At 39.5% G+C, this 14,614-nt stretch overlaps 1 protein-coding gene across 1 annotated transcript; it reads right to left on the reverse strand.

Moving 5' to 3' along the window:
• Positions 1–933: 933 nt before the first annotated feature.
• On the reverse strand, positions 934–4,503 carry comtd1 (catechol-O-methyltransferase domain containing 1). The gene is made up of 7 exons (XM_022187229.2): positions 4,336–4,503; positions 4,119–4,237; positions 2,661–2,766; positions 1,945–2,063; positions 1,500–1,554; positions 1,282–1,415; positions 934–1,162 (listed from the first exon to the last, which is right to left on the reverse strand). Exons 1-7 carry the CDS (start codon positions 4,388–4,390, stop codon positions 1,010–1,012), a joined length of 741 nt encoding a protein of 246 aa, XP_022042921.2. The 5' UTR covers positions 4,391–4,503; the 3' UTR covers positions 934–1,009.
• Positions 4,504–14,614: the final 10,111 nt, after the last annotated feature.

Here is a 14,614-nt window from a genome sequence, read left to right on the forward strand (position 1 = left end):
CATAAATCCACACTTGACTCAGACACTACTTTATATTAAATAACTCAGAAAGCCTTGGAGTCTTGCCAGTCTTCTTCTTCTTAAATTACCAAATAGCAGTAAAAGAATTATGTTTTTTTTCTGATTAAGCCAGAAAAGCCAGAAAACACTCATCTACTACACACTGTAAAAGTATGAATTACTTTACAATAAGTTATTTGTAAAATTACAGATTTTTATGTTGACATAATTTATGGTTTTGTTGATTTTTTTTGTTTCTTTTACAGTCGATGTGTAAATGAGTAATTTTGTCTGTCATTTTGCTAGTTATAGTCTGCAACTGAACAATCATCAACTGTTAAAAAAAAAACGAACCATGTTTTTTTCTCAGTTTGCTCAAGAGCAAGATTCTTTTACACTAGAACTGTAGTGCAGTTTTAGTTCTAGTGTGAAGGATTTGGTGGCATCTAGTGGTTGAGGATCCAAAGTGAAATCCCCAGAATACAGCTTGCCTCCCCTTCCTCTTCAAGAACACTGGTCTTCCACTGAAAATATGAAAAGCCCTGTGAAGTCAGTGTTTGGTTCGTCCAGTTGGCTTACTATAGAAATACTCCAATGAAAACACAATTCTATTTTTCAGTGATTATGAATATGATGAGTAAATGCCATTTCTGGGTCACCGTGCCACTGTAATGATATACACTGGACCTTTTGACTGAAATGTTTACCAGTTCAAAGGTACTTCTATAATATAATAGAACGTGTTAAAGCCACTGGATCACAGAAATCAAAACACGTGCCTTGGCTTTATTACATTTTTTGATGTGTGATCTGTTGTAGTTGCAGTCATAAATGTTCATTATCTCATTCTGAGCTGTAGCAATGTACTATTTATTGATTTTTATGCTTGAAACTAGTTGTGTCGAGCACTTATAAAGACAGTAATCACAGAGAGTCAGTTGCAATGTTTAATCTGATGTACGATATACACACTGCTAAGAAAAAGATGTGCAGTTTCTAACTAGGGATTTCAGCGTTTCATGGCAAGGGTCAGCCCATCTCCCACAGTGAGCATGCTCAGATCAATCCTCTGGTCCTTGTGCAGCTTCTTATTGAGAGCATCCAGACTCTGAGAGGTCTGGTCATCGGGAGCAGGATTCACAACCTTTCCGCTCCACAGCACCTTCAAATACAGCAAGAACAGAGATGTTTCATTCGGCTCACAGTCGAGACATGATGCACTCTCCTCAGTACCTCAGCGTGAATTCTCTAAGAAAGGCTTCTCGTGTGAAATGTGCTTACATTGTCAATCGCGATAACGCCTCCTTTTCGTATGAGCTCCAGGGACTTTTCATAGTAATTATCATAGTTGCCTTTATCGGCATCGATGAACACAAAGTCATACGTCCCAGCTTCTCCAGCTGCTATCAGTTCATCTGATAAAACAGAAATGGCAATTAAATTATGAAAAATGGCATTTTTAACCGAAAATCATGGCTGACACATACAAAGGCACTTACTGAGGGTCTTCATGGCCGTTTGATGTTGTATATCTATCTTATTTTCAACTCCAGCCTAAAACAAAGAGCATAGATTGAGAGTTACACAACGATTTTTTTCTTCTTTAAAGAGAATGTTAGTGAAGGCTAAAACAGGAATTGATTTCACAGCTTAGCTTTGCATCTTTATGTGACACAGTTTCCTGAGCCGACACCTTTTACTGTCCAGTCTGCAGGATTCTGAGGAGGCAGACTGACAGCACCTGGATGTACAGTTTGCTGTCTGCTGCACAATTTTGCTCTGACAGAAGCAACAATCAACGGTTCCTTAATTTGCGAAACGTCAAATTCTAATGTTGTACAAGTGGAAGGAATTGAACATTATGCACTTGTGTCAAGGGACTTTTACAAGATTGAAAAAGAAAAATCTAATGTAAGCAACATATTTATGGATGACTGTTCTCACCTCTTTAAAAAATGGTTTGGAGATGTTGATGTAGGAGTCCTCTATTTCACAAGCTACAACACGTCCATTCTCTGGCATGGCCAAAGCCATACTTAGTGCATTATACCCCGTGTACATCCCTGCACAATAAACAATGGTTAGATTATTTTAGAGTTTCATTATAAGTTCTTTTAAAGTCATTAAGAGAACCTCTGAGAGTAAAGAAAGGCAGTCTGGATCTGAATGTTTATCAGTAATAATCAGTGAATACTTAGCGTTGTGATTTGAAACATCTGTCTGAGGATGTCTTAAGGTGGTGAATTATCCTCTTTGAAATTTCTAATTTAATTTTATGCAATCTGAAAAACTGGAGCAGTATGTATTAAAAAACATGATGGTTGGGTTGTTCAAATTATAATTTAAATGTATTTTTTTATTATTATAAATGCACAATAAACCTGAATAGATCCGAACTGATTTCTGTCATTTAAAAAAAAGTCTTTGGAAAGTCATGATCCAAAGCAAAACAATTTGAAACAAACAACAACAACAAAAAAGAGCAAAAAAGAAAAGAAAAAGAAAAAAGCAATCTTAAATCTTAAATCATAATTTAAAAAAACTGTGATAATTTGTTGTAATATTCATTAATAAATTAATTCCACAATTAGATGTTCTATTGCCTTCAAAATTAACTTTCTTTGCCTCCAAATCTTCCAGTCAGTTTCACATAATCTCACCAACTTCAATAGCTTTAGTGGCATTAATCAGTCTGATGAGATTTGCCATAAACTGGGCTTGGTCAGTGGAAACCATCATGCGGCTCCACTGGTCTTGCAGGGTCCTCTGAAATGCAAACATCAAATAATTCAATGAACAGTAAATCATTTTATTGTCTTGACAGTAGACTGCATGTGGCTGTGCAGTTCTGTGGCACTTTGCTGCCTTCTACTGGCCAAAATATGAACTGCTTAGAGCCTGAAATCATGAATTACGTCAATGATGCATTTAAGTCCTTTTAAGTTTATTATACTTTGAAGCAAAAATACAAATAGACCACAGATAGATAAATAATAAATAAACTGATGAAATTCCAAGCAGGTACTTTTTAAAAATCTTCACTGGTGTTAAATCTAGTAGCAGTGAGGTCCAAAGTTTAGAAGTTGCAACTTCAAAGTCACAATCATCTTTTAGCTTGGAGCACAAGACGACCAACTGGCCTTCATCTGACCTAAATAACTTGCTGGTGGCTGCAGAAGGTAGATTAATGCTGGCAGATGTCTGCACATGCAAAGTGAAAGTTGATCAGAAGAATCCTGATCCATACATTAGCTCTATCCTTAAGGGGTGCATGACAGAAATCTGTCATTCCAGCTGAAGTTACAGATGGGTCAATATATAATTGAGGGACTTTTGAAGTCCATGGGATTTATCTTGCATACATTTTTGTCAAAAGCATAATAACTGAAGTTTTTTATGTTCATTATGATCATGTTTTTACAAATTCCATAATTATTTATTATGGAAACAATCACTTACTAATAGAAAATGGCTGGATATCACTAAAATGTGAACTAAATAACCACCTGAATTTAAGAACAACCACTTTCTAATTCGATAAACAATAATAAAATGAGCTTATTCACAAATTGTTCTGATCGTGTTATTTCTATTAAGCTGAGATAATCATGACAGATATTTCTTGTTAGCCAAGATATCAAATTTTATATGGAAAATAACAAATTGTATCTGTGTCCAAGAAGTTATGTTCAACTAAGTTACCCGTTATAAAAACACCTCTTAAGGAAATGTGTTAATTCCAGATCACATGACCTGCTCCACATGATGTCATTTCCTCCTGAAGAAAAGACTGGAAAGACTCCAAGGCTTTCTGAGTTATTTAATATAAAGTAGTGTTTGAGTCAAGTGTGGATTTATCGCATGTCAACAGGTTTACTACTATATCTTCATAAACAAGTTTCAATTTCAATTTTACTCAATTGTATATAATATTTAGAAAAATCTTTCTCTAAAAATGCCATGTGGTGTTTGGTTATAGGCGGCTATGTCGATTTTCGGCCTGAAAACAGAAAAAATGTCAAATATGATACCTGTCAACTATGTTACAGAAAGTCCCACAATTATTTATCGACCCCAACAATGAAAACATTATAAGTCACTGACTAAATTTTCTTTACCAGTCTGAGTTTGGTGAGGACCGGATGCTCCCTCAGTGAGTTGTTGAAGACATACTGCAGCACAGGATCTTCCACTCCTGAACCGTGGGTCTTCCCAATTAAAGCAGACTGTCCCACACCTGATCAACAAGGAATTGAAACAGCAGTTAAAATGACCGACTGTAAGAAATCTGAGTCACCTGCCAGGTCACATCTCCTCATTCTAGTTCTCTCGTACCAGTTAATCCAACAGCAAGTCCAACACAGAAAAACATTTTAATGTCAGCAGCCATTGTGTCCTGAGCTCTGGGCTTCGTCAAAGAAGACACTGAACAGCTCTTTTCCTGAATCCGCTGGATCTCTCAGTGTCCGTTTTTTTTTTTTTTTTTTTTTATACACAGCTCCATATATGTTTGCTTTTGGTTAACCTTTGAGAGGGAAGCGCTACTTATTGATTTTTCAAAAAATATTACATAACGGGGGTCATTTTTGTATGTGTAGTTAATTTAGGATGTTCCAGAATCCTCTAAAATGATCTAAATATTCATCAAAGCGGGTGAATCAGGTTTGGCATTCACTTTTAAAGAGGCTGCAATGATTCAATGAAACAGTTGAAAATCACATCAGATTTTGCCACTTTTTTTTTTTTACACATTTACTAAAGGCAGTAACACTTTCCAGTAGTTGTTATGTAAGTCAGCTCTTTTTATTTGCTGAATCCCTGAAGCTCAAAAATACTGCAAACAGACCGTCAGTCATTTTGCAATCCAAGACAAGCACCCTTTGAACTGTTTCATCTGTGTTTGTTGTTCCGACTGTCTTCACCACACTATTACTCAGTACTCTGTATCACTGGTGTTCAGCTGAAGCTACTTTTAAGCACTTGTGTAGTTCACAAGACTGTCACTGTCATACATTGAAGCAGATAGCAAGCATTTTGAGATACAGTTTATTTTAGGTAAAAGTCAGAAATACAATAAAGCATTTGTTCTAATTAAACTAAGCAGCTGCAATTCTGAAGAGGCTGCAGATCTAAACGACATTTCTAGCTAGTAATGTGGATCTAAGTATATTAAAACCAACAGAGATATTCATTGTGTTTTGCTTCTATTTTTTGTTATTGTACGCACTTCAAAATGATGGACATACATTCTTTGTAATCTTTTTTGATAGAAACTTTAGGAAAGCACTAAAAAATGACTAGAAATTTCTGACAGAGTGCAAAGATCGCAGCAAACAGTTCAAATGTGTGAGTCAAATGAACTTTTTCTGATTTGTTTTCTTGAAAATAATGACAAATATCTTCCGCAAGCCGACACTTTACAATCGATTACGGAGAATATTAGACTGCTGCTTACCAGACAGGCCTTTTGTGTGTATGTTCCTTCCCTTTGTTTTATTTCAGGTAAATCCTGTGATTGCTCTCTAACTGTGTGATGCAAGGAAGCTCCACATTGGCCTCTACATACATGAATCAGCCTATTATTCTTGTCGGCCTTCGATTGAAGAGGACACCAGCAGGAGTTCAGTAGCTTCCCCTTGTGTCCACTGTGTCTGAATGAGCTGTGCTGGTTTGTATAAAGTCTTTGTTGAAACTATGATAAGAGCCGTGGTAGGAGGTTTGTAGATTCAGAGAAGTTTATTGCATCTGTATGGATACACTAGGTTATTGGTTGGTGCCACCTTTATGCTATTCAGAGAAGCCTTGTTCTACACTAGCAGATTAGGCGTTTAGTTTCTGCTTATGTTCAGCGGTAGAAGTGTGTCAGTTTTCTGTTCTATTCACATTTTGTGAGCCTTTTGTCTTGCTGCACATTTGAGTTTAATTTGAGCTAAATAATTAAATAAAAGTGTAATTCCCCCCCCCCCCAGATCAATTTTATTTCCCTCACATTCTTTGATTAACTTGTTTCCCTCTGTTTACATTCAAAGCCAACATAACATAGATTAACACTTTTATTACTGGCTTTCTAGCTGACAATGCTGCCTCCCTGTGGTAGATATATGAAAGAGACCTTTTTTTATTTGAAACAATCCATACAATAATAGATGAATAGAATAAAATTTTTATTTAAACTCCCCCAGCTGATTGCATACATTAATATAATTGTAGTTTGAATTATTCAAAAATGTTCACATTGGATAAAACCAGCTTTATAGTCCTTGTTTTATATTGCTGATATATTGGAGCAAAAGGTGTTTTTTTAAACAAAGTTAATTTCATATATCTCTTTGTGTCACTCAGAAAATACTGTCAACAGAAAGAAAAAATGAAATTTTCCCTGTTGTCGGGAATAAAATGTTGTAATATATAATATATATATAATATATATATATATATATATATATATGATATAAAATATAATAAATCAGGCTGTGAATGGTTTATGAATAGACCTGTCAAAATAAACCTTCAGACTATAGAATAGAATAAAGCTGGTAAGATTGGTGTATGTAAGTGGTACTAAAGTGGACATTTTTTTGATCTATGAATAAGAAACAACTCATTTTGACAAAACAGCCTTTAAAGCTGTGGATTGTAATTGGAATCCACGGGCACAAATAGACAAAGTGTAGAAAAATAAACCCCTAAATGTGTATTTTAGGTGTTCCTCTTCTCCACCAGTCTGAAATCAGATAATTTATGGAACCCAAATCACAAAACTGACCAGTGCAGAAGAAATGATTGTATTAGACATTACAGTTATTGTGAAATCCCATCATAACCTTGTTGAAAGGTTTGCATTAGCTGGACCTTATCAGGCTGCAAAAACTCCATTTGTCTAGTGTTTAGGTTTCCTGCATGATTACACACACAATGACAGATTTGTCCTCGGACCGAGAATGCTAAATTGAAAATCCCTAGAATTTAAACTTATAAAACAGGTGGTCTTTGCGGGGTATCTCAGCAAGTCAGCAGTGATGGCCTCAGTCGGTATTTCGGCCGATGTCATTCGAACCTGCAGTGCTGTTTATTCAAAGGCAGAGTACCCATCAACCCAGGCCAGTGTGTGCAGCCTAAGGGCTCCCAAAAACAAGGCAAAGGTGTGTTGAAAAGCAACAGTAAGAGAGAAAAAGAGGATAGGCTATGCAACCGGATAGCAATATTAACACAATCATATATTTAGAAATGACTCATATGCAATAAAACACAGACAGTGCACTCAGGGGTTTTGCAGCTACAGCACCACTTAGGTTAAATTAGCCAATATTAAATAATGTTCGCAGATTTTAGATGGATATTGCGGTGGAGCTGGCATTATTTTTGTGAATCTTTTCTGCTTGTGCCTGCACTACCTTTGAGTCACACGACTATAGAGGAAGAGGCCAAACAAAGGTTAAACCACAAGCAACAGTGACAAAGCTTTCAATGCATGAGTAAGTGCAGTAATGTAATATTGAAACCAAAGCGAACCCTAGCAAGCAGCTACACGTGTGTGAGTCAGCTACATGGTGCTATAACATCACAGGAAGAAATAAACGACAGAGAAACAACACTAAGGCTGCACATTGAACAACTGTCAGAGTCTGATGTTGGCAGATTACTTCTTTTACAAACAGAGACATTGAAGATTTTACCTTGCTTACAACAGCTGTGATGACTGAACTACATATTTACCCTGCGGCATATGATGGAAGGTTAGGGCTGATAATGGTCCCCAGTTCTGTGGCAGACAGTTTGCGTTTAAGTCACTTTTTCACATCTCCACCTTTTCTATTTGCTCAGCGTAAAAAGGAAATTGTTAAAGAAAACCACCCTGCTCAAAAGCTCTGTTTTCTTGTGTAATTTTGGTTAAATGCTGACGCCTTACGTAAATGACAGGCTGTATTTCTATCCATTTCCGTGGCTGCATGGTTGACCTTACAGTCTACAGCGGTCCGCTCACACTTCGATGTTTCCCCACAGGTTCACGAGCGTTTTCCAAAAATCAAGCCTGTCATATTGTATCCTAAATGAAGTAGAGGCTTCAGCAATTCTTTAGTGAACTGGAACGCAGGTGTTAAATATTCTGGGACGTCTGAATAATCAGAACAAGACAGAATAATCCTCACACTAAGCTGGAAGTCAGGGCAGTCTGTCTCACCTCTGTAGTTTTGCTGAACCCAGTTCATGCAAAGCATCACACAATTTACATATTACAAGGGAAATCCCTTTACCAGGAGTTACTTTTTTAAAATTAATTTTCAGAAATTATTAAAAAAATAAACAAAATATAGAAAAATAAGAGTAAAATCAGGCAAAACACAAGCACAGTGTTAAATCTATCTCATTTACAACCGTGAAGAGTTTTTTCTAACTTTAACTCTGATAACTGATGTGATAAAAGAACCCTTGTGGAATAGATTAGAGAATTTTTGTTGTGTTTTTCCCTCCACTTGATTAGAACAACTTCTCTCTCTAACTTTTACTTTCCCTCTCTAACAGTGTATTCATGTTAGACAGAGGTCACTTCACGGCCAGGAAACGATTTCAGTAACCAGTGACTCATATAGTTATGTGACTTTTAAGACAGACTTAAAACGATCTGCATTTTGGGCCTGTACAGAAAATATTCCACTTCATTCTTTTTAATGTTCAACATTTACTTTGAGCTTCTCTGTCAAACAGGTAAAGCTTAATGAGCAATGCGTCATAAAACAGGACTGGTAGAGTGTTTTCACAAACCATGCTTTCAGATCATCTCGTCTTGTAACTTCAAAACGGGAACAGGGAAGACGGTAGCCAGGAATGTTCAAAAAGGAATTTTGGGGATGTGAGTGGGATGCAAGGTCTCTCCAAGGACACGGAGCTTCCTGTGTCTATTCCCTAATTAAGAATGCACAGATACAAACAAAAACACGCCGCCGACAAGAGCGCATCACTTAAATGAGCCATGACACAAACTGTCTCTAAAAATGTTTGAGTTGTGATGAGGAAAGGAAGAGGATGTCTCAGAGTGTGCGCACAGCTCTGCTAAAGTCCTCTTGGTGAAAATGAGATGCCGTGTTTTTCCACCATCCTCTCCCTCTCTCCCGCTGCTTCAGGCCTCTGCTTATGTGACGCTAATTGTTTCTGCTACTTGTGCCAAGTACCTACTCTTCCCCGGCACATTCTACAGACAGGCCCTGGTCCCTCAGCTGCTTTTTGTGTCTGTTTAAGGAATGAAAAAATGTGTGCTGCCATCTGCAGCGAGCACACCACTGTTCCTCCTCCCGGCCGTTACTGTCATGGTGCCACAATGATACACATTCACATACTCTCTCTGAGGTGGAAGAAAAAAAGAAGAGCTATGTGGTGGAGAAACAAGAAAACAAAACTGACACGTACAACTGCTAATATGAAACAAAATAATTCAAGAGGTTCCTGTTTTGATGCATTTAGCGCGTGGGAAGGAAGACACTGTACATCTGGAAAAAAAAGGCTTTTAAATTTTGCAAACTATGCAGAATAGAAATGTAGGTGTGTAGCAGATTAAAACAACAAATCCAGGGCTGCATTTGAAGCATTAAACAGAAACTCCTGCAAGAAATCTGTACAAGTTTTAGGCCTTACAGGACAATCTGAGTTCAGTCTGGCTGTACGGTGCCTTTATTCAGTGCATAAAAGTGACCAGCAAGTGGCAGTGTTGATCAGCTAATGCACATACTTTCCTCTGCACAAGCTCAACACGAGCTCATGGCACAAAGACAGCCAGGCCCTCAGTCTGCTGTCTGGCAAGTAATATCACTTTCCTCTTGTTGAACTGACCTGTGACACCATCAGAGAGTATGCTGGTGCCATATATTGACATGCTTGTAATGCCACACGGCTGTTACATCATCCGTGTGTTTATCGCAGGGGAGGCTGCGTCTGATGCACTCTTACAACAAGAGTCAGCTTGGCACCATCTCAGCAGTCAGATAAGCTCGCATGAATATTAAGTGATGCTAATCACAATGGAGAGACCAACGTCAAGACGACTGACAGACATTCCTCGGCATTCAATTGACATCCTCAGATTTGTCCTGCGTTTGACAGCAGCATCTCCCAACATGACAAGTCTGTTTAAAGCTTCCAGAAGTGGCACACACACACACACACACACACACACACACACATACACACACAAGCACCGGCACACACGATTACAGATGCATTGACACTGATTTTACTCAAACTGGGCCACTGTGTGTGCAAGACCTAATCTAGTGTTTCTCAGCTCATGTGCACACAAAGAGGCGTCAGTTTATGTAGGCCATTCACAGGGCTGCAGAATGTAGAGGAGGATATAATAAAATATTCCCAAGAACTGCTTTTCAATCATGGAAATCTGAATTTATCGTCTCTGCATTAGACAACACTGTATTTTGCAGCAAGAATGTTGAGGATAAGCCATTCGGTTCATTATCATCCTCTTTTTGTGTATTCAAGCCGTACAGAACAAAACACTGGATCTGCTTCTGTGGAAGAAAGAAAGGGGGGAAAAAAAGCAGAAATGAATGGCAGGTGTGGTTGTTTGACTTTCAAATCACCTCGGCATCTATTCTATTAACCTGCCGTGTAAATAAATACAGAATTCAATTTCCATGGAGTCACGCAATAAGTTGACAGTCCTCAAGAAGATCAAACAGGCTGCTCCAGGGCACATGAGCCATAGTGAAAAAAATCTCGGGCATATGAAAGGTGTTGACACCTTGAGCAAGCCAAGGAAGAGACAAATGTCACATCCTCAAAAACAATTACTGGATGAACCCTTGGTTTTAAGCCAGCAGGTCTTCCAGCATTCCACATACAGTAAAGCTGCACCTCACGGTGGTTGTCAGTCTTCGTGTCAGAGGAAGGGTACTTGCTCTTTGTAGCGCAAATATTCTAACTGGCCATTTCCAACATTTCTCTAATGTTTTGGGTACAGAAAAGTTGCATTTTTATTCCCTCATCTCCACAAATACTATCTTTGCCTCTGTTCGTGTCCGAAGTCGCTTCATCCTCACTTTCGTTTAGTCTCACTCTCATCTGACTGCCGTGTCCCATTGTGACCGCACTTGAGGCACTAATGATAATGTTATAACCCAGACCAATTTGCCATGGCAATCAGGCTCACTTAATTGAGTTGATTATAAGCTCCCTGTCTGAGATGACCCCTCCGGTCTTGGAAAAACTGAACAGAGAGTGGGAGAGAAAAGGAGGGTGTGGATGGAGTTTCTTCAGGCATTCCATCACTGTGCAATAGACACATGGAATATGACTGTTTGGAGGCATGAACTGAGGCATATGTGCATGTGTGTGTGTCCATGACAGTTCTTCGTGTAGGGAGATGGCGTGTTTGGGAGAACAGGCCTTCGGGGTGGTTGTAAAGGAGGAGAGGGGTGGGACAGCGGCTGAGGAAGAGGGTCGTGACGGAGGGGACGGAAGGTGGGGGAGGAGTTGGGCTCGAGGTTTGAAATCACAACAGAGTCTGTGTAATAGACCCGGACACACACCACATCTGAAGTTAATCCAATCAGGGGGAAGCACAGCGCTGCCATCCGCTCAAGACACACAAACATAAGGTCAAGAGCAGCTTGTATTAGCGCGATGATGTCAGGGAGAAGTGGTGTAGATAATTGACTTTCAGCATGTTTAAGAGGCTAAGAGAGATGAAGAAATGAAGGAAAGCAGAGGCTCTGCACCAGTTCCAGACGAGCAGATGTGAAACGAAGGCCAAATGAGTCAGTATTTAACCAGCAGGTTGACATCAACTTTTGTTTTACAGGTTGTCTGGCTGTTTTACTGTTTCCGTTTGTGCTTGTAATCCAATAATACACACCAGTGAATACTCGCAAACATTCATGACAAAGCGTCCATATCAAATTAACCCTTTGATAGAATGTCATACACTGATAGCTTTAAATGACAAATTTAAATCTTATATCCTGTGCTTTTCTTTGATGGCATATTTCCAGATTTAAATAAGGGTTATGTTATGTACACTAATATATTTAGATACAAGTGGCAACATTTGAAAAAAAAAAATTCTGTTTGGTAAATTTTAAAAAAGGGTACAATGTATCTGAAAATATGTTTACGATCTGATATTCTTCAGAGCAAGGTGTCAAAAAGTGTAACAGCTCAGTCGTGACTTTGCCATCTCGGAATAGTTTTTAGCGGCTTGAGGACGTTCAAAAAAAAAAAGAAAAACAAGAAGAAAAAGTTTGAAAACCAAATTTTTGAAAGTCGGAATTTAATTTGTTCTCATTTTTACCCTGTAATTGTCCCTTACATTCATTTTACCGTACTTGTGGGGATCTTTGTGGTTTGAAACACAGTTTTAAAGACTTACAGCACAAAAAGAGAGGAAACAGTTTTGAATGCCTTGTCATTTATGGTTACATGAGTAAAAAAAAGAACATGATGAACAACATGAAACATATAATCAAGAGGTGCAATTGTCAGTCAAGTGTTGTTTGGCAGAAGGTGCTTTAGTTTAACCAGTTCTGCAATATTTAAGTGGAATCCCCATACATGCCAGCACAGATACAATACATGCAGTGCTGCTTAAGTGCTAAAACCAGAAGTACATAAAGTACATATGCGTAAATGCACATTTGGAATATAACAATGGAGGACAAGCATTGCAAGGCCGCGCTGAGAATTGTACTGTTTTATTTACAGTAAAACAGGACACACTAATAAGAGATACAGAGCACCGTGCCGTAATATCTGGGGATGGAAAGCAAATGGGCTTTTGAGAGCCAAGTATACCGGTCCCTTTCATAGGCGACTTGGTTCCACCCATGATCGAATGCAACATTCTAAAAGGACTATTTACTCTTTTCATTTCCTCTTGTGTATAACAGACGAAGGAGCGTGTGGCTGGCTGTATGAAAACAGGACCTGGCCTAATGTTGCATGAAGACCATGGTGAATTCATATTGATGGGAAAGCAGCCTCTGAAGCCCAGCAGCCATGATTTTTCATAAGCCACCGGGAACAAGAAGTCAGTCAGCTGACAGGTGCTAACGCCGCCAATTGTGCCGTGGATAAGAGATGGGACATGGAGAAAAGAGGGAGAGAGGGAGAGAGAAAGCAAAGGCAACAACTGGCTCCTCTTTTCTAAAGCGCTTCTGTGTGCAGAATGTGTACGTGCTGCGTTGTGTGTGCTCCCTGCACCCTGTTCCCTTCTATAGCTGGAGAGGATTTTACGGAGGAGACTGTGTAAACACCAGAATGCATGTCAAATATGATGAGTCTTGATAGCTGTAAAACATACCCAAGGACTGCTCCTCACTTATTATCTACAACCAGAGCCCTGGAGCTATGTCTGCATCCTTCTGCCTTCCCTCCACTCATGTCGCGCCACAAGTCCCTCTCTGGAAAGCATTGATTATTTTGGCATGAGCCAGGGAGAAAGAGAGGTGTGATTTCTTTTGTGTTTCCTCAAGAAAAAAATCAGCAAAAATAAATATTTTCGCGAACATGGTGCAGCCACAAGAAAAATACGAGCACATTGGGGAAGAAATAAAGATGATGGATTTGCTAGCTGACGTGTGCGCATGCTTGTGTTGCCTTGTGGAAGAGTGTGTGTGTGCGCGCGCGTGTGTGTGTGCATTTTAGCTCTGCAGAGTTTTTTGGCTGCTACAATTGGTGCGTTGCTTTTCGCTCACGTGAGCGTTGTCTCTGAACTGTACATCTGGAATAGTATTATCTGTATGTAATTGTGTACGCCTGTTTTGCTGTCTCTCTCTCTCTCTCTCTCTCTGTGTGTGTGTGTGTGTGTGTGTGTGTGTGTGTGTGTGTGTGTGTGTGTGTGTGTGTGTGTGTGTGTGTGTGTGTGTGTGTGTGTGTGTAAGAGGCAGAAAGACTGCATGCTGAAGAGAGCGACCGAAGCTGCAGGCAATGTGAGGCTCCAGGGAACCACTTGAGATTGCAGGCAGAGGGACTGATAAGGCAGCTAGCCATTCATCAGGCCAAATGAAGGCAGTAAAGTTGACTGGAGGAACCCAGGCATCGCCCCAGGATGGCTCTCGGCCCCTCAGTGGAGACCTGTGACTAACACATGCAAGCGGGCATGCATACGTGTACGTACACACACAAACAGCTGAAAGAATGGGGGAAAAGGACAGGATGAATGAACTGGGAGGAGGTATAGAAGCCTGGACTGGGGCTCAGGAGAGCAGGGGCATATAAGTGTAATAGACCTCTAGGAGCAGAAGCCCCATCTCCTCAGAGCTACACCCAGCGTCTCAGGCTCCTGTCTGGGGTGCACGTGGCCCTCTCCACTCAGAAAACATCCATCAGACAGATATTACTGTAATCCAGAGGTGATACATTAGCTCGGGTGCCAGGGGGACAGTGTGTACTGGTGATGGATACCTCTAGAGCTCCCAGCCGTTGTCACAGGGACCTCTCATTGAGAGAACTGCTCGGCTCACCGCAGCTGCTGCTTTATGTCACAGTTTGAATTTATTCCGCTGTAACTGTCTTTGTATTTTATTCTTAATCACATCACCCAAAGGATGGATGCATATTTCCGCCAAAGAAGGTGCTACAAAGTTGCACACTTATGAAAACAATACAT

This window comes from Acanthochromis polyacanthus, chromosome 15, assembly GCF_021347895.1.
Source record: "Acanthochromis polyacanthus isolate Apoly-LR-REF ecotype Palm Island chromosome 15, KAUST_Apoly_ChrSc, whole genome shotgun sequence".
NCBI lineage: Eukaryota > Metazoa > Chordata > Actinopteri > Pomacentridae > Acanthochromis > Acanthochromis polyacanthus.